Source organism: Mesitornis unicolor, unplaced genomic scaffold (genome assembly GCF_000695765.1).
Source record: "Mesitornis unicolor isolate BGI_N332 unplaced genomic scaffold, ASM69576v1 scaffold5372, whole genome shotgun sequence".
In the NCBI taxonomy this organism is placed as follows: domain Eukaryota; kingdom Metazoa; phylum Chordata; class Aves; order Mesitornithiformes; family Mesitornithidae; genus Mesitornis; species Mesitornis unicolor.
In genome coordinates this window covers 36,056-54,852 of record NW_010169709.1, presented here as the reverse complement: position 1 = coordinate 54,852, position 18,797 = coordinate 36,056, and the positions used below count along the sequence as shown (strand labels likewise).

Below are 18,797 nucleotides of genomic sequence, written 5' to 3'. Positions count from 1 at the left end.
GTGCGCTTCCAGAACTGCCTAGTTTTCATTTGTAGGAACTTTTACATTGTGTGATCAATGTGATGCTGCTGCATGGGCTTCTTTAAAGTCAGTCTGTGGAAATCCTCTATTTTGATGGACATAAAGAGGTATTCATGCTTCTCGACATTAAATCCATCACAATGCTGTCCAAAACGGAAACATTTTTTCCATGCACAAGCCCAGATCAATATTTGACATTTATTTTATGTTTTAGAAAGGTAAGTGCTCTGTTTCCTGCCTCACCAACATGAGGATGAATTACAGAATGTACGTTTTGGTACTAGGGAGCTGATAACTTACAGTGGGGCTATTGAAAATGTATAGCCACACAAGATTCAAACTCACCTGAAGTTGTTCCATCAACCTTTGATATTACATTAGGTTCCTTTTTGCACGGATGCAAACAAGATTTCAGCATTAGCCCTTGCCTACAGAGGAAATTGGAGTTTACAGCGAGTGAGTTGCAGACCTCGCAGGGCATGAACTAGGGATGCTTGCCAGATGCTGCCCTTCAGAGCGCGGTGTCTCAGTGTATTGTAAATTCACAAGCTGCCTTAGCTAACAGATAAATACACTATGTACCAGAGCTCCAGTCTTTATTAAGAGATCCATAATTCATGAGATGCACGTTGTCTTTGCCTGCTTTCTCATACAAATGACACTGAAAATCAACTGATTTATACACAGCCTGGACTGTGGGATCAAACACCTGTAGCCTGCGATTACATGTCGATCCTTATTTCCCAGTGATGTGCCATGCTGTTCAGATGCAAATTCTTATTCACAGATGTAGTCTTTGACTTGATTTCTTGTCATGAGTGCTGAGCTATAAACTGCTTTCATAGCTGTTTTGCTTCTTGCTCAAAGGAGCCCTGACAGCCTGCCAAGACAAGCTCTTCTTCATCCTCCTGGTATCTGGCCAAACCCAAACTGCACTGTAGTGGAAAACTTGCATCCCAGCTCTTCACAGAGTGTTTAGGGTGGTGGGCACTCCTGGGCTATGCCAGTTCATCATTTGTAAGGTTTTGTGGTGCAAAGTTGTCGTCTTTATCTGCCAGGTGGCTCAAAGGCTATGCTTAATATCAGACAAGATGAAAGAATAAGAGTAAGTTGGAGACGCTCCAGTGAGGTAAAATGTTGAATGCTCAAATGTAAAGTTGGAAACAATTTAGAAAAAGGAAAAAAAAAAGTTGTGCTGTTGGTTACCTGGAACGTTAACCTCATTCACAACTGATTTTTCACGTTTTCCTCCCACAAGGGGTTACTCAGTGCTGAGATAGATCCTAGCAGTTATTTCCTTTGGCTGATGTGCTTTTCAAAAAAGCAACCTCTTGCTTTGGTCGTGTTACTTAAACCCCTCGCTTCTTGTGCATGCAGTTGGAATTTCAAGGAGTGCTCTCCCTTCGCTACCACAATGTCGTTATTGTCTCATTTGGCTTGTCTTGGACAGCGGAGATTTGCTGGGTTTTGATTTTGGCTCGTTTCGAGTCACTCTATTTTCAGTGCTCTGCTTTCCTTTTTTAAGAGTTTTGCTCTAATTAACACCTTCTGCAAATGCATTGGGAGATTTCTTTCCGTTTTTCTCTATAGTCTGGCCTAGGCTTGATGTTTCTATTTCTTTGGTAGTACAGGGTGAAGACCATAGTGGAAGTTCCTCTGCTCTCGTGTTGAATACTCACAGAAAGCTAAAGCAAACCTTCTGGGCAGCAACTATTGGTTGTACCAAAGATAATGTTACTGTGACTTCTGTCCTGACTTGGGACTTTTTTAGTCATTGTCCCATTACAAATAGCTATATTTCCCCCTCTTTCTGCTTCTAAATGTTGGTAGCATTCACCCTCTGCGTGCTTTAGAAGCCGTATGTGTCCCACAGCTGTCATCTTTAAGCATTGCGAAAATCTACTTTGTTATTCAGACATTGATTAATTGTGAACCCAGTCTTCTGCATAAAACATAAGCTGGCTTCTTTGAGAGATGCTCAAGAACAAATGCATAACATGAAACTGAAGAAACAAATAGTCCCAATGAGTCCCTTTTGCAGAGAAATACAGATGCACGTCAGTCCATCATTTAATGTACAGCAGCTGTTCCAGGCCCGCATTTCCGAATGTAAACCATTCCCCATCCAAACCAGTGCTGTGAATCGGGAATGAGTGTGCAGCCATGCTGGATTTTTAAAATAAAGTTCAGTTTATTTACAGATCAGCTTCAAAAATGCTAATTTCAATTTAAAGACAAGGAAATGACGTGTTTGTAGACTTTGGGAAGAAATCTGGAAGGAATCTGGCATATCAAGCATTGCACGCCTGATACACTGTCATAAGAGTAGGGATGTGATAACCTCACCTGTGCATTACTGGTTCACGTCACTTCCACAAGTCCCAATTGTCAAACAGAAAAATCCAGAAAAAGTGCTTTACATCCAAACCCAGTGGTCAAGCCCAACCAGAGTCATTTAGAAAGAGCAGACTCTTCTTCTGGGCCTGTTGAGAGCTGAGCTAATCACTGCTTCAAATTTCATGCCTAAATTGTGCTTCAGTATCAGGAAGGCTTTAACTGGATGTATTATTTGCCAAGGAAACAATGCTTTATCCCTGAAAGCCCTCGGGTCTTGGTATGCAAGGTGACAGCCCAGCAGCCCACGTGTGCCCATGGCAGCTCCTCCGGGTGCCAGCGTCTGCTGCTGCGTGGTTGTGCTGGTGGCTCGGCTCCTGCGAGCAACGCGGGTAGCACAGTCCCGTTGTGAAGCAAACTTTGTCTCGACTTCGTCTACCTTTTGCAGTATTGAGGAATTTAGGGTGGTTGTGCTTGCAAAAGCAAAGGATTCTTTTCCGTAGCTTTTAGACAACTTTATGCCAGCACCCATCACAGCCCAGCTACATTTTTCTCCTTTTATGTCTTTTTTTTCTTCCTCCGGACTTCATGCAAACTTCTGCTAAATACTTCTACCCTCAAAGCTAACAAGCAGTGGAAGAATAGTTTAAATTTGTTACCTCAAGACTCTTAGCTTCAGAAAGTCATTTCCAACCAATAGTATGTACAAGAAATATTTCCATGTGTGTGTGTTTTATTTTCCTGCATTTGCAAGAAGCCTTGAATTGAACCTGCTGCATGGGGCTCTGCCAGCAGACAGCGTTCTTAATCCTGTGCGATTTGAATCTGCTCGGTAGATCTTGAAGCCTCGTAAAATGGTTTGAACTTTGGTCCATCAGCTTGTTTTGGGGGAAGAGAGGAATGTGTTGGGGAAATCAGTGCAAGTGGAGTTGTATTTAGAGATTTTCTAAGATGACTCTTTGTCCAGGTTTTCGTTTTTCTTTCTGCTGGCCGTGATTTACTCTGCTCACAAGCAAGAATTTGAAGTTAACAGGATATAAAATTGGAAAGAGCAGATTGTTACCAGGTTTTCCTTGGCAGCAGCACATCAGTTTGCCCTTCCTAAAGGACCTATGATGATCTGGCAAATCTGTCCGAGTTGTACTGTTTGTTGTGGAAGTGTTTTAACAGAACTGGGGATGTTAATTTTGAACCTTACTATAGCCAGATCCTTCTGTGACATTGCACAAGTGACTTAAAATTTATCCATCTGTTTACTGCTTCACGATACTAGGTTACATTTGGGCTTTTAATGACTAAATGAAATCATGGTGTGTTTGCAAAGATCCTAAAAAGGATTATTTTTGTATGAGCCAGCAGAAAACAAGTGCAGAAGTATTACAGTTGATACCCAGGCAACTTACGCTAAAATTCTTGTCCACCGCAGACGAACAAGAGGCCTTGAAATCCATCATGAAGGACCTGGTAGCACTCCAGATGAGCCGACGTCACAGGCTGACTGGCTATGATACCATGAAGAATAAAGACACTGCTCACTCCAACAAGCAGGTAATAAGCTGTCTAATGAGTGCTTGAAATCCTTACCTGGAGGCAGAAGGGGTATGGGGCAGGGTAGGTTGCTGGTGGGTCTGCTCCCTCTCTTCTGCTTTGTGCTTCTGGCTGCTGAAGCATCCCAGGTGGATTAGCTCCCTATTTTTGCTTGGGCTGTGTTGCCAACATCAGCTTTTTTATTTATTTACCTTCATGGGGTGCACTTTTGATAATTTGCAGCATCTTGGTATTCTGCCTTCCTCCCACACACGTTTAGGATGGGGTTTGGTCTGTGTAGATTAGTTAAAAAGATAACCAAGTGGTTTTCTGGCTTCATAGTCGTATTGCCATTTAAAAAAATTATTTTCTTTGTTTTTAAAGAAAAAACACAATGCCAGCAGTCCACCCGTCTTGGGCAGCCCTGCAATAACAAACCAGTGTGCCTCTGCAGTGGAAGAAAAAAAAATTCCGGTAAGAAAACTGGCTGCCTATTCGATATTAGCTATTATAAATTAGGAGCCTGTTTTGAAGTCATGTGCACTGACCTTTACAGAATTCGCTTAAGCAGGTTTGGAAGGCCAAGAAAGCTTTTCTTTACTGACTCTGTCATGATGGAGCTGTATGATGCTCTTCTCATTGTAATGGAAATAATACTTAAATTCAAAGCGATGCAGGGAACTGAAGAGCGTGATGATGAAAAGGAAGCAAGTATTTCCATCTGTGATGCAGAAGAAAGCCACTGCAGTTTAAAGCCGCACAAAGCGGTCTGATGAACTAATGTTCATCTTTGCATGCTTCAAACTGCAGGTGAACACACTATTAAGGGTTGATGAAAGGTAGTCACACTGAAGTTGATGCAAGAACAGGGAAGGGGGTTGTCTGAAAGGACTGGCTTTAGTGAAGCTGCAGTAAACCTTGCTTCAGTGAACAAAGAAGCAGCTATTTACAGGTGTCTGAATAGAGACGGCATCCATAGCAGGGAGGATACCCTGACTTATGGCACATGAAGAGGGCAATGAAACAAACCCTTACTTGGGTGGAGGGATGTGAAATCCATTTGCTAGAAGAAATACTTTTTCCAAGATAATACGTGGTGTAGTGAATACTTTAAAATATCTCTAAGTTTATTTTACATTGCCAGAGACTTTTTTTGGTAGAGAAAAATATTGCACTGACTTTCTGGTAGAAAGGAAGGACTGAGCCCTGTCAGTGTGTGCTCCGTATCAGTTGAATTAAATACTTAATGCCAGAGCAACAGTTTCAGTCAAGAATTCTTTGTTCATTTCTGTCCTAAAAATTAATTAGAGTTACTTGCAGTTAGACTAAGATTAACAGGAGAAGTTGCCTATATTGGGAAAATAACTCTTCCCAGTTAGATCCTTATTACAGGCTTAAGCTTTCTGGAGCAGGCTTTAGAGTTCATGCCTGTCTCTTCCTTATGCTTTGTCTGCTCGTAATCTACTTGTTCAGCTGGGATCTGGGATTTCCTTGACTGTGCTGGACAAATCTGTAGATGGAGTAGTACAAAATCCTTTCCAAAATGCTCTGAAACATAAATTCAGAGATGTCAAATGAAAATCTGTAGTCATTATTTATGATATTGCATCACAGAACTGGAACAGTCAAGTACTAAACTTGGATTTGATTTCTTACTCATCTCTTAGGACAGATTATATGAATTGCTTTAGAAAGTGGTTTGTAGAGGTGATAGCTTTATTGCTTTCACACCGGTTTAGCACTAGACGTTTAACTCCTTTTGGTTCTCTCTGAAATTTAAACACTAAGATCCTTTCGATACCTTTCCTTCGATTTTTGAAAAACAGTCAGTCTGTTCCTTTTGAAAAAATCATCAGGAGACAGATGCCAAATTACCACCCCCTTCTGCCCTTTGTTACAAATTGCAGGTTTGAAACTGTACAGTGCTGTTGAGAAAGAGAGATTTTTGCTTAGGTACCAGCAAGTTGAAGAAAGTTTTCCACAGAGCCCTGAAGATCTTCGTGTTGCCTGATTTTAACCAGTGAGCGCTTTGTCACTGAGCTGTTTCATGACCCAGAACACATCCTGAGGTCAAAAATGTAATCTGAAAAATCACAGTGATTTCATGCAAACAGTCCTAGTTAGTTCCCTTAGACTGTGCTACTTAGAATAGTATAGGAAAAAAACCCAAACAAAACTCTAAAATTAGAGCATTCCTTCCCTGAAAATCCTGATATGAAGGGATCATTCCTCCATACATTACGCAGAAGAAAGATCTGTTTCCTCAGTAGTTGCCTGGTGGGCACCTTGTATAGTTTATTATTCCTATGCTGTTTGTTGCATTTTTCCTTTACTTGTCAGTTAAAATGAGTTCTCTAGAATTTGCTTCATTTCAGTGCTTTTCTAGAGCAAGTTCTTTCTCTTCCCACATGTGAGAGAACCTCTGTGGTAAAGCGAGGTGGGGATCACCCACCTGCAGATGGCTGTGGCTCTGGGAAGTGATCAGTGGAATGCCGTGTACTCAGTGACTGCCTGGGTCCCTTTGAACTGCATTCTTGACCACTGGGCCTGCCAGATACTTCCTCCAGCTAAAGAGCATTTCCTGGCCACGTTTTTTTGAAGTTCCTAGATGTATGATTGCCTATTGTCTGCAGCTTTCACAGATGGCTTAATCTATTCCAATCGCATAAATTGTGCAGCAGAAATTACGGACTCTTATCAGAGCAGATTTTTCCCTTTTATTTTTGTCTTTGTGACCTAAATTGGGATTTGAACTTTGATCTCCAGCGTTGAAAGTTCAGCGTGTTGACTCTTCCGTGCCCCATAGCATCTTCTGAGTTTACAGTGGAACGCACAGGTTGTGTGGTCAGTGCCCTTACGCATCTGCCAGATGTGGAGGGTGACCCCTGTGCGCTTTAAAAGGTGATGTAGTTAACTTGTTTGTAACTTCATAGTTTGAGTTTCAGGGGCTGCATTTTTGTGGAAGCAGGGATTTAGTCTGTGTCTTAAGAATAAAAAATGTAGTGCTTTCCCTGTATTTTTATTTCCATAAAATAAAACATGCCTGCTTTGAGAACACACGAAGAAAATAGTAACTTCAGTTCAGATGGATATGCAGTTGAACTCAATTTCAGACTTTTGCCATGCTGCAGTGAAACAGGTGGCTTAAGTTTCCTTACAGCACATTTCAGTGTCCTCCATTTAAGTGACAATTAAAAATTGCAACTTGGTGTTTACCCCTTTATTCTGTTCCTCCTTTAGCAGCTTCTCCATTCCTCGTGGTGCTGTCTTCACATGTCAGCCACTTTCTGTGCAGTCTGCTTCGACTTCCATGGAGAAAGTCATCAGACTCGTGTTCTGGTCAGCCTTTTGAGGAGTTGGTATCTGCTGCAGTCACAAAGTGACCTGCTTTACTTTTGGGCCTTAAAATCACAATATGATCCATTCGTGTGCTCTTTTGTGTGCCAGTGTTTCATTGTGAACTGACCTTTTGTTCGTTCTTTCTTCTGCAGAATGATGTCAGGATCAAGTTTGAACATAACGGGGAAAGACGGTAAGGCTGTCTCCATTGTGGTTCTTTGCTCAGTAGAATAATTAATTCATCAGTAACTTAGGTTAAATGTCTTGTTGGCTTCACTTGCTTTGTTCCTGAATGAAAAACACACAGTAAAGGCAACAGCAAACAGGTCATACCCAACTTGGTTATTTTTAAAAATCAGTGTGTCATACAACACTTCACTTTGCTTTATTTTCATAATGTCTATTTGAAAGTGAATTGCAGTAATATTAAAACAGCTGTCCATCCTGAAATAAATTCAGCCTTGATAGTCTTATTTCCAATGTGTTCCCTTTTTGTTTAGCTGAAAGCAAATGAAACGGATCAAATTGGTGTCATTCTTTTCTAGTTTCTCACTTCCTGATGACCTATCGCTGTCCTGCTGTGACTGAGCAACAGATACAGCCAGGGAAGATTTTTTCAGTGGTCTAAAAGTTGCCTTGCTGTTTCCTCTGATACTTGATTTTGAGACACTTTATTTTACAAAAAAAAAAACCACCAAAATTAAGGGAATTGGCATTTTCAGTATTGTTTCCAATGGATAAAATTGCCTAGATGTTTCAAATTAGGTCTCAAAAAGCCCTTAAAACAAATAAAACCCAAAAAGCCCTTCTTGCCACCTAACTGAGAGAAACTCTCAATGCTGTTCTAGTTGTTCAGTGGCTTTGTGAAGATACGGGAAAGCTCCAAACCTGTTTGCAGCCTCTTTGAGGCTGCTCTTGAGCTCTCGCTGAGAGGAAAAAGGGTTCTTGATGCTGGGTTCCAGTTTCCTTTTTTTGAAGAAATTAATTGGGTTGTAAGCCTGAATTTAGATGCAACTCTTCACAGATATCCTATGGGAGTCCTTGGTTTCTCCCATCCCAGACACTACTTTCAGTGTGAAGGGGTTCAAGGTCTCATGATAAAAAGCAAATTTAACGTTTATCTTACGACAGTGCGAGTTGTATGTGGTGATCCTAGTAGCAGAAGTTACTGGCTGAGCTGCTTAAGCTCCTCCTCAAGTATTTTCCTTTGCCAAACGTAGGGATTTTTGTTAAAACAGAAAAGCAGAGGCGTTCTTTGTTGGTAAAGCCGGCAGTAGAAAATAATTCTTAAAATCTTCCTCAAAAATTGAAAGTTGTCATTCACCAAGGTCCTACATGGTGAATTCTGTCACTAAAAAAAAATCCCTTCGTTCTGGTGCCCAAGGAGAAATTTTTAAAGCAATCCTAGCTGGGATCTGCTGCTGCCTTTGTCAGCCAGATCTTGTCAGCGCTCTGCTGTGTCGAAGGCGTTGTGTGGGCTGCAACAGATCCACTGTGCCACATGTCACAGTTTCCAGTGATACCTTGTTAGGACAAGGTGACTGGGAAGCCAAATCTTGTCACTGCAGTCCTATCATCTTGCATGTCTTGTGCCTGAGTGCATGTTAAGATGGCACAGAGCTCAGGGGAGAAGAAAGGGGTTTTTTTCTGAACCAACATTAAAATGAAAAGGTTGATTGTGCGTTAGTCTAATTATGCAGTTACGCTCGCCTGAATTCCCCATTCCCAAAGTGGTATGCAGTTACAGACAGCAAGCTTGCACCGAGAATGTAAGTGTGTGTGCTTGGTTTCAGTGGAGCTGCCAAATCTAACCACAAATATTTAAGGTGGTCAGGCAGGAATGGGCTCCTTAAACCCTGCAGGCCATGATTTTGTGTTAGAAGAGCGCACAGAGTTTTTAAACTAATAGAATTTGTGGCACCTGAGAACAGCTCTGCTTTTTAATGCATTGAGTGTAGAATGGAAGCCTTTATAAGGGACTTCAGCTCAACTGAGAGCTAAATTACATTTGTGCGGTGCCAGAGTGCTATAATTTCATGGATGGGTTTCTTGGTAATATGTAGAAAATGTTATTGTGGGCTGCTTTTTAACACAGACAATTATTTCTAAATAGCTGAATGTTGTAGGTCTGGGTAGCAAGAAGAACCCTTCCTGGGAAGGGGCGAAGGAAGCCAACTAACACTAGAGCTATTTAAAACAAAAGCTGCATATTGTGCAAGGATACTGAGTGCTGGCAGAGCAGGCTGGATGGACGGTTTGGAATCTACACTTTCTATCCAGAGCACAGGTTTAGCACGAACTCATGTGAGCTCCAGAGGTGATTTGGGGTTTTCCTGAGCTGTTGCCCCTGTGAGCAAGATAAGTCTTGAGTTTCTGTGGTCCATTCAGGTCTTCCTATTTCTACCTGATGGCAAAATTGTGAAGTGGTGCTGGCAATCGAGTTTTTTGTGGTAGAATTTCAGCTGTGCCAGAGCAGAGTTGTTTCAAGTTGCAGCAGTGGGGTGAGCAGCTGGCGAAGTGGTCTCGTGGCTTCAGCTGTGTCCCAGAGCTGTTGGCTTTAACTCGCCGGTGGCGGGGACGCAGTGCGGTCCCGTGGCCCATGGAAAAGCAGATGGTGAGAAGTCTGGTTGGTTGCAGGAGCCTGAAGGCAGGATCAACCATCTGGGCCTTGCACGGCAGAGAGATGAAAAGCGGGTTTCTGAGGAGCAGACGTGCTTGGTTTGCTAGAATAACAGGTTGTAAACTATAGGTTCACATTTGAATCCTCCTGTTCTTGACCAGGATATTTCACTCGCTGATTCTTCTGAAGAGGGTGAAAATCGTCCTTTTCCACAGCTGTCAAGGTAGCGACTCTCTGAGTACTTGGCAACTTCCTCCAGAAGAACATTCCAGCAAAATAAACATTTTTAGATGCTTTGCTGGAACTTCATGTTACTACTTTGCCTAAAACATTAGACTTTCTGTTCCAAGGTAGGCAAAGCAGTAATAAAAACCCAACAAAGAAAACCATCCTGTCATTTTCCGAAAAGCACGCATGTGCCACGGGATTCTGCAGGGTTCCCGTAGGATGGCTGTGCCTCTTGCCATTTTGGATGTCTTGAGGCCGTTTGTGTATGTGAGTCTGAATCTCCTCCTGTTCGGCTGGCGAGGAAACGGCTGAGTGCTAGAACAGCAGCTTTAGTGTGACACAAGGTCTGGGCTCGGGGAAAGTCATCAGAATGGTTTACATCTGTGCGTATTTTGTGTGTCATTCAGTCAGTGAAGGTGCCCAGAGATGCCTTTTGTGTGAAAAATACTCATGATGGAAGGAGTATGAGACTTATCTGTCTTATATGAATGTTCTTTCTTAGATGAATATTTTGAATTATTGCAAGTCAGCTGTGCCACTGCTTTTACAGCTAGAAGCAGTAGTTAAGTTTTGATCTATTAGGCCTCTGTAATTAAAAAACCCACAATTTATTTTAAATAAAGCAAGCTGTGAGTGACAAACAGTTGCACAGTTACAGTCAGATTTGACTTCAGCTCATGAGGAAAAGCCCCTGCTGTGTTGCGCAGGGTTTGAAGGATCGCTGCAGAGACAGTGATCAGAAGTTGGGACATGCTTGAGGTGAGCACGCAGAGGGGCTGACGTGGAGCTCATGTCACAGCCACCTTTGGGGACAAAAGGGGCTTTTCAGGTTCCTTTGTGTCTTCCTTCTGATGCCTTTCCCCAGGAGCTCAGGACTGACTTTGCTGTGGGAATGTTTGTTGAAACCTTTCAACTGGAACACTTTTTGGAAATTTTTAGGGAGTGAGTTTTGAATTCAGATATTGGAGCACTTAAACGAAAGACTTTTTTGTTCTTTGGGCCTTCCGCAGCTCTTAATTCAGCTGTCACTAAATGTATTTGTTTGTGTTTTGTGTCTGAAGCAGTGTTCTTTAAGCCAAAGTGCATAGAAGATTTGTATCCTGTTATGTGGAAGAAATTTATTCAGTAAGGGATGCTTTCTTATCCAGGGACAAAGGTATTCTCTCTGAAATCTTCAGCTGAATATTGCATTTTGACAAACCATTTGGAAATGGAACAGAGATCAAGAATTCCTTGCTGAAATGATATCAATTCCATTTAGACAGGTTCACTACCTGCTTGAGGATGAAAAGAGAACGTTCAAATGTGTTTTTAATGGCTCACCCATCGAATTTTATTGCATTACCAAGTATATATCTGAATTCAATCAGTGATTCTCTTTCGTTCCAGAATTATCCCATTTGTCCGTCCCGTGCGCTATGAAGATGTGCAACAGAAAGTGAAAACAGCCTTTGGCCAGCCACTGGACCTCCACTACATGAACAACGAGGTACACAGCGTTGTTAGCGGTGCTCAGAACACCTAACACTCTCTCTGGATGACACCACCCCCTCCCATCTCAAATTCTGTACCCTTAGATTTAATTTTCAGTTCTTCCTTCTAATGTGAACCGTAGTTGAATCACTCTGCTCCAGAGGAAAACATGCTGATCCTGACAAAACATCGCACTGCCGTGTGTATTGTACGAACATCAGCATCTCGCTTCCTTGTACTGCCATTGTTTGGGAGACTCTCTTGGGGAGGAGAAAAATGTACTTGAAGTATTTTGACTGCTGAAAGCAACTACTGCAAGCCAATATATGTACGGTCTGAGGACTGCAGGCAGTCCCAGGGTCATTTCTTCAGCTGTCTGACAGCAGTCAGTACTGTTTGTGTTTGACTGCTGACGAGCAGCAGCCATCCAACTGTTTGCAACACATTTACCTCCTGCTGGCTGCAGCACTTTCTGCTCATTGCCCAGCTTGGAGGCAGACAGGGGAGTTAGAGAACATGAGAGGTTCACTGATGCTGCAGGGGGCTGGGGGCACTGTCCTTGGTAAAAGAAAGTGGCATGGGCAATAGCATTTGTCTCTGCAAAGCTGGGTAGTCCGTGTTTATAATCTAAAGTATTTCGTTGGCTTTCTCCCCCTGGACACCCTGGCATTTCCTTGGGTTTGTTGTTGTGGTGTTGCCCTGCCACCATTCAGGACTGAATCCCTAATGAGAGAGATGCAAAACCCCGTTCACCAGTAGGAGTTGGACAAAAAGGTTCTTTGGTGTTAATAACGTCCACGTTTCGAGGTGTGAGTGGGCTGTCTGGGCATGATTTCACGGGGTCTTACTAGCAAGTTTAAAATTCTTCTTTGATTCCCTTTTTCAAAGTCTTAATCTGCCCTGTATTAGTTTCTATCTGAAACCCAAGTTTCACATGGTCGTTAGGTCTGGATTCATAAGTATTCTGAGACAGCGTTCTCATCAGGGAGTCAGGGGCCTGTCCCTGACTTGTTCTTTGCAAACAACAAAATCAGGTAGCAATTCATTTTTTTGTGTAAGGTGCCTTAGAGAAATTTGCATAGGGTCAGCTATTTATCTGATGGTGTGGGAGGAAAACCTTGTTAAAAAGGGCAGTAAGACAGCACTGTAATGAAAATTTGTGGAGTAATTGACCTATCAGAATCCTATTTACTATTCTCAGGTTTTTTCTGTGTTTAAATACCTATTGTGGAAGTAGACTAACTTTTTCTGTCCTTTTTTAATGATTTTTTTTTTCCTGTGCTTTATTTTGCAGCTCTCCATTCCTTTGAAAAATCAAGATGACCTGGACAAAGCAGTAGATCTCCTAGACCGAAGCTCTAATTTGAAAAGCCTTAGAATATCATTGCTGTCTCAGGACAGAAACCATGTAGGTAACAACTTCTGTAACTGCAGCAAAAGGAAGGTTTTACCTTTAAGTGTCTGAAACGTGGTGGTAGCCTTTTCTGAGAATAACAGGAATTGGTAAGATCACTCTTCACAGATACAAAGGCAAATGTTTAACTTCTTTGCTTTGGCTTAGCTATAGGTATCTCCCTTTATTTTTCCTGGCTTCAGTAGCTGCTCAGGGACTAAAACGTTGCAGCTTTTTGAGCTGTGATACGAAGGCCACTTTATATCAAGTTCCCAATGGCTGTATTCAGAAAACAATGAGTTTGGTTTGCAGAGAACTTTTTTACCTTTGATTAATAGCACAGCATTGAAAGTGTGTGTAATTATCTTGCCTTTAAGAAAGCACAGGTTGTCCTTGAAGACAAGCTATTAGCACTTCTTTCCTTGGCTGAGAAGCCTAAGGACAGCTCCCAGTGATTTTTCAGAGCTGTAACTTTATTGCATTGAATCCAGCCTTACTCTGTAGAAACTAATTGCTTTTAGCTAGTAATGGTGTATTCACACCTAAGATGAATTTGACTGGTTTGGTTCACTTTCCTGTACTACGAGGGGCTGTGACTGTGAGTTTCAATGCAGTTTGCACTTTTCAGCAGAAAAGATCTTAACTTCAGATGTAAATCTCTAAGTCAGGCTCTCAAAACTGCTTTTTTGGACAGTGAATTGAACTGAAGAGGGTGAAGAGAGTCAGAAGTTTCCCTTATTCCTCATCTGTGACTGCAGAACTCTTTTCACTCCACCAATGTCTTGTCTTTTTTTTTCAGAATTAACATCATACAGCTTTTCAAGCCAAAAACCTTGATAGCTTAGATAATTTTATTTGCAAATTGCCAAATTCTCTTGAAGAGCGTGGCACAAAAAGCTGCTCTCTCTTGAAAGCTCTGTTGGTAGCAGCTTCATGACTGTTCATCCCTATGCAAGTTCCACAGGTTGTGAGTTCAAACCCCTGAAGTAGTCACACCTGTAATTCTTGGAGCTGTCACCAAAACTGAAATACCCTTCTTGCTATTTTTCAATTTGATAATCCACGTTAACAGAAGTACAGAGACCTTCAGGAGGGTTAACAGCCCTTTCCCAAATGACTGGATGCCAAAAGCTGGAAAGGTGTAGGAGGGGATGATGCTGTTCCTTGTCCTATGCCCTTTCCCGAAGCATTTGTTACTGACTGTTCTGAAGACAATACTTGGCAAAAAGGCCTTTGGTCTGACCTAGCGTGGTCAGACTTTGTTCTGTGCTGTCAGGAAATAGTCTGTAAAAGGTAGCCTCAACTTTTGGTATAACACAGTAAAACAGTTGCCTTTTACAGCCCTCTATTAATTTCAGAGTCTTCAGGCTGAAAACCAGATGTTAAATGATAATAACTACACTTTACATAAGCCACCAAAACCTTCCTGCAGTAAACACTCGGTAAATCTCATCCCTCCACCAGCCAGTACTGTGGTGCTGTCCTTTTATTAGCTGTTTTTTCCTCTTTTGCTCAAAGCAGAAACAAACAGCGAAGTCTTCAGTAAGTGCCACTGTTTCCCCCCTCTCCTCCGACTTCCTCTTCAGCTCTGAGTTGCCTGACAGGAGAGCCCTACATGTGATAAAGCAAAAGCCCACGAGTCTGAAGGAGGTTTCTTGGCTGCATGATCTCATCCCACTGAGGGAGCGGGAAGCATTATTTTTCCTGAAGTACAGGATGCAGATTTTGTTTTGGTTGTGCTCTTTTCTTTTTCTGGGGATGGAAAGGTAACGCCGTGACTTTGGCACAAATCTGTATATAAAACAAATTAACTTTACAGCAGCTGCGTGTCTAGTACTGAGAGCCTGCGTTTTTGCCTAATAGCGCTGATATTAATTTTCTTGTGCCTCTTTCGGTGGCTCGTTTGTGCTTGCTTTTATCAAGCAACTCACTCCTGTTGTCAGTCCTTTCTGTTTAGAAACTAAGGGGAAGAACTGGCTAAGTTGAACACCTAGAGTACTAAAGCCATGGAAGTGGTGTGGTCTCTGCACCCTTTACAGCTCCCGTGAATCTGTTCATGGTAGAGTTTATGTAATTTAATTCAGGCTTCCTCCCTACTCTGTGCAAGGGTAAGTGCTTATTAAATGAGCAACTATTAATTACTTTACTTGTTTGATTGTGTGGTCTCATACCTTTGCCAGTCATTTTCAAATAATTTTCAGCAGTCGGAATTCATTTCCTTGGGGTATCTTTCGTTCTGTTCATCTCAGTAAAATGAGTTAACATTAGTTAAAGTCTGTAATACACGAGAGGAAGGGAATATTATATCCTCTTGTAAAACTAAGTACTTTGGGACAGCAAAATTAAAATTAAAGGTGTCCATTAGTATTGAGCACCTACCTTGACATGCACAGGAGCTCGTGTGCTTGGGGGAGGTTGGCAATTCCCAGTATTTCATATGTTCAGACCTTAGCACACCACCCTTAGAGAGCTGGTGTCCTGTTCAGTCTTCCATTAAAAGCCCTTGCTCCCTGTATCATCCGTGGAGGAGCACAGAGGTGCCTGAAGCTGCAGTCTGTGTTTCCAAGGGAGCACCCTCTGGAGCCTGAAGTGGCCTCGCAGTTTCTTGTGCTGCACAGGGAGGGCAGCAATTCATCCTACTGCCCTGCATTAACCCATCGTCCGGTTTCTCTTCCTACAAAGCGTGGTGAAGTGACCCCTTCCATCCATCTCTACAGATCAGGGAGAAGTCCTTTCACGTGTCTCCTTTCATTCCTCTGAATGAGAAGATGACACCATGAAAAATATGATCTTTAATTAGATTAGGTCTATGTACATTCAGGGAAGGATGAATAGAAGCAACACAGGCAGTGTTCATCTTGGCATCTCCAAATTCTTTGTGCTCTTCAGCTCTCTAGAATTTATTTTCCCTTGGACTGTCTGAATTGTCAGTTTGCTATTTTAAAAATTGTGGGGAGTCAGGTTGCTCTCTACTGCTTCTGAAAGAGTGGAAGATTTCTGATTAAACTCTGCTGGCCAAGGTGGCTGAAAGAAACTGTAGGTTCTTCCATGGTCTGCTCTCCGAGAGTGGTAGCAGCCCCTTCTCTTGGGTTTCACAGGTAGCTGCTAATGGAAGACACACACTGGGACCTGTAAATCCTACATTGGATTTGCTGCCGGAGGGCCGCATGCTCTAGTTGTTCAACTCCTGTTGTACACAGTGGTTGTGAAGCTTGCTCTCTTGCTGTCTTTATTTGTATTCTGTGAAGTTAATAAGATCGCAGGTTCTAGAACCGTTTCTTAGCTACTTTCTTGCTACTAAACATGATATTTCTGAAACTGTGGCCAGACTGCTTGAGCTCCTCAGTCTCTTTATTTTATTTTTTAATTTTCTTGTTTATTTTACCCAACAGACCTGTTCTTCACCCCATTCTGGACTGCCCAAACAAGTCAGGATTAAAACTTCCCAATCTGTGGGGGATGTGAACACACCCTATCAACAGCCCGAACCCAGAAGTAGGCATCTGTCTGTCAGTGAGTATCTCTGCCACTTCTGCTCGTCTTCATTTTCTGAAATGTATCTTTTATGGTGTAGCGTTTCTGGAAGCCATGAGAAATTGAAAGGTTGTTCTAGGACAGGGCAGCTCATTTTCAAAAGCTCTTAATATGTTTACAACACAGTGTTTCAAAGTTCCTTACTAAGTTGTTGAACAGCTGAGGAGCTGCTAAAGGGGATGTCCTAAAGCCAGATTCATTGAGGTTAGAAATTTGGAAGGCTTACGTGAGACCATTAAGCTTTTTATTTAGATTGGCAATTTCAGTTCATGAAACCTAGATTTTATTTTCGTTTTTTTCTTATGTTGGGCTTTGGAATCTGTCCTCGCTCCTGTAATCCAGCATTTTACTGGTAGCAAAGGAATTGCCACTGCGCCCTACACAGCGAGTTCCCTAACCTTTCAGTCTCGCAGTTACCACATGAGCAGAGCACAAGGCTAATATCAGAGGTGACTGGCACAGCTGCACAACAGATAATGAGAAGTCACTGTAATAAGTCTCTTTGTCTCATTTCCTTTGTGTTTTTGTTAGCTTAGTGAACTCGTGTTTAGTGGAAAGGTCCATGTAAGACTCCTGTAATTTTTATGACTTCTGTCTCTGGTAGATTTGTCTGAGTTGTCCCAGTTTCTGTGTTATAAGCCCCTCGATGACTATGCAGTGCAATTCAAATCTGTTGCTGAAGGATGCCCGAAGCTGTTAACTTCTTACACGAAAAACTAAAACATCTGAAACTGCCTCAAAGTCTTTTGGGTCTAAAAAAAAAAGTGTGTGGTTTAGAATCTGGCTCCTCGGTGTGAAACTCAGCAGTGAAAGAGCAGGAAGGTGAGCAATAACAGGGATCTGCAGTTTGAAGGTTAGAGCCTACGATAGTGCTCTATGTAAATAACTTTTGCTTTAAAAGTGAGAAAAGCTAAATTTCGCTGGAAACAAGAGCAGAGGATAGCTGTGTTTGTTATAACAGCTATTTTAGGGCTTGTATAAGACCTAATGCTTCAGCTGACGGGTGCTGCAAATCACGAGGGCAGTGGGAATGTCTGAGTTGTTTTGGTTCCAAGTTCTGAACCAGCTCCCTCTGTGGAAGAGGAGTGCTTTAGTTTCATTAACTGTGTAAACCTGAGGCATAGCCATTACAGGATTCTACGCCAGTATCTGCAATGCAATCTTAGTGTCAACTAATAAATCTGATTAAACTACAACAGTCTCTGCATTGGGGGTCTGAATCAGTGTCAGATCCACGCTGTTCTGAGGAAAGGAAACTGGGAGAGGAAGCTCAGAACTGGAGAGCTAGACCACTCATTCTCAATACTAGACTTGCCTAGCAAACCTGCTTGTATCCTGTCTACAGTCTGCTGATTCCCTTTCATGCAGTTTGCTTATATGAAGTAGCAAACAAATGCAGAAAGTGCTGAAAGCTTGTGAAGTACGTGACTGAAAGTGGGACAAAAAAGGGTTTCCCATCCTTTCCAGTTTGAAGTGAATGTGCGTAAAAAGAGCAACATTCCTTGGTCGTATGAAGAAGACAATGGTATCCAATGCACGTCTGAACGCCACGTTTCTTTTTTCACAGACAAATCCAATGCCAAAAATATTTTATTTTAAAAAATAGTTCTCCTTTATTGGCATTCTGAGGTATCCATATAGAGATGCCAAAGCTAACAGACTGTACCAAGTGTCTGTCATGGCTAAATTGTATAGTAATAAGAGGCCCCTTCTGCATCACAGTTGTACAGACTCTTTCCTCTTAGCCCAGCTTATGGATACTTTCTCATTAGCCTGTCATGCATCAATCAAGAAAGCCTTGGGTTTGTTTTCTGAACGCGTCAAAGTACCAGACTCTTGAATTATTAAGAGTTCCGGTTCTGTCAGAGAGCTCTCAGTAATTTGGCAATAGCTCAGTCTTGAATCAATTCTTCCTTCCTTGTCTTCTCCTATCTTTGATTTGGAAAAGGAATGTACCCCTGTTTCCTAGCATTTCAGGCACAGAGACTTTCCTATTCATAGCACATCATGCAATGAGAGTCGAAAGCAGCGTTCAACAACAGTTGTTTGCATGCAGGAGATAGATCTGTGTAGTTCCTGTCTTCTGCAGTGGACGGGCCTCAAGCCTGCTGTCAGCAGCTCAGAGGTTTGCAAGTAAAGATAACTATTATTTAAAAAAGAAAGAAAGAAAGAGTTGCTAAGCATTCTGGCAGTGCTTGTGTTTTTTCCACTCACTTCCTTTGATATACATTGATTTAGTGCCGACTTCCTTTTCCTGCCCAGTGATGGTGGCCTTTCCACAATAGCGGCTGGGCCAACGCCAGCAGAGCTCGGGCTCCCTTCGGCCGG

At 42.2% G+C, this 18,797-nt stretch overlaps 1 protein-coding gene across 2 annotated transcripts in view; it reads left to right on the top strand.

Moving 5' to 3' along the window:
* Positions 1-3,780: 3,780 nt before the first annotated feature.
* Positions 3,781-18,797, top strand: part of MAP3K3 (mitogen-activated protein kinase kinase kinase 3) — a 29,370-nt gene continuing 14,353 nt past the window's right edge. The window contains exons 1-6 of one of the 2 annotated variants that reach the window (XM_010179430.1): positions 3,781-3,903; positions 4,267-4,356; positions 7,374-7,414; positions 11,459-11,558; positions 12,837-12,950; positions 16,328-16,448. In XM_010179430.1, the coding sequence (XP_010177732.1) occupies positions 3,808-3,903; positions 4,267-4,356; positions 7,374-7,414; positions 11,459-11,558; positions 12,837-12,950; positions 16,328-16,448 (562 nt within the window). In that variant the 5' untranslated portion in view covers positions 3,781-3,807. The remainder of the gene's footprint in view (positions 3,904-4,266; positions 4,357-7,373; positions 7,415-11,458; positions 11,559-12,836; positions 12,951-16,327; positions 16,449-18,797) is intronic. The other variant, XM_010179431.1, reaches the window with a different exon arrangement.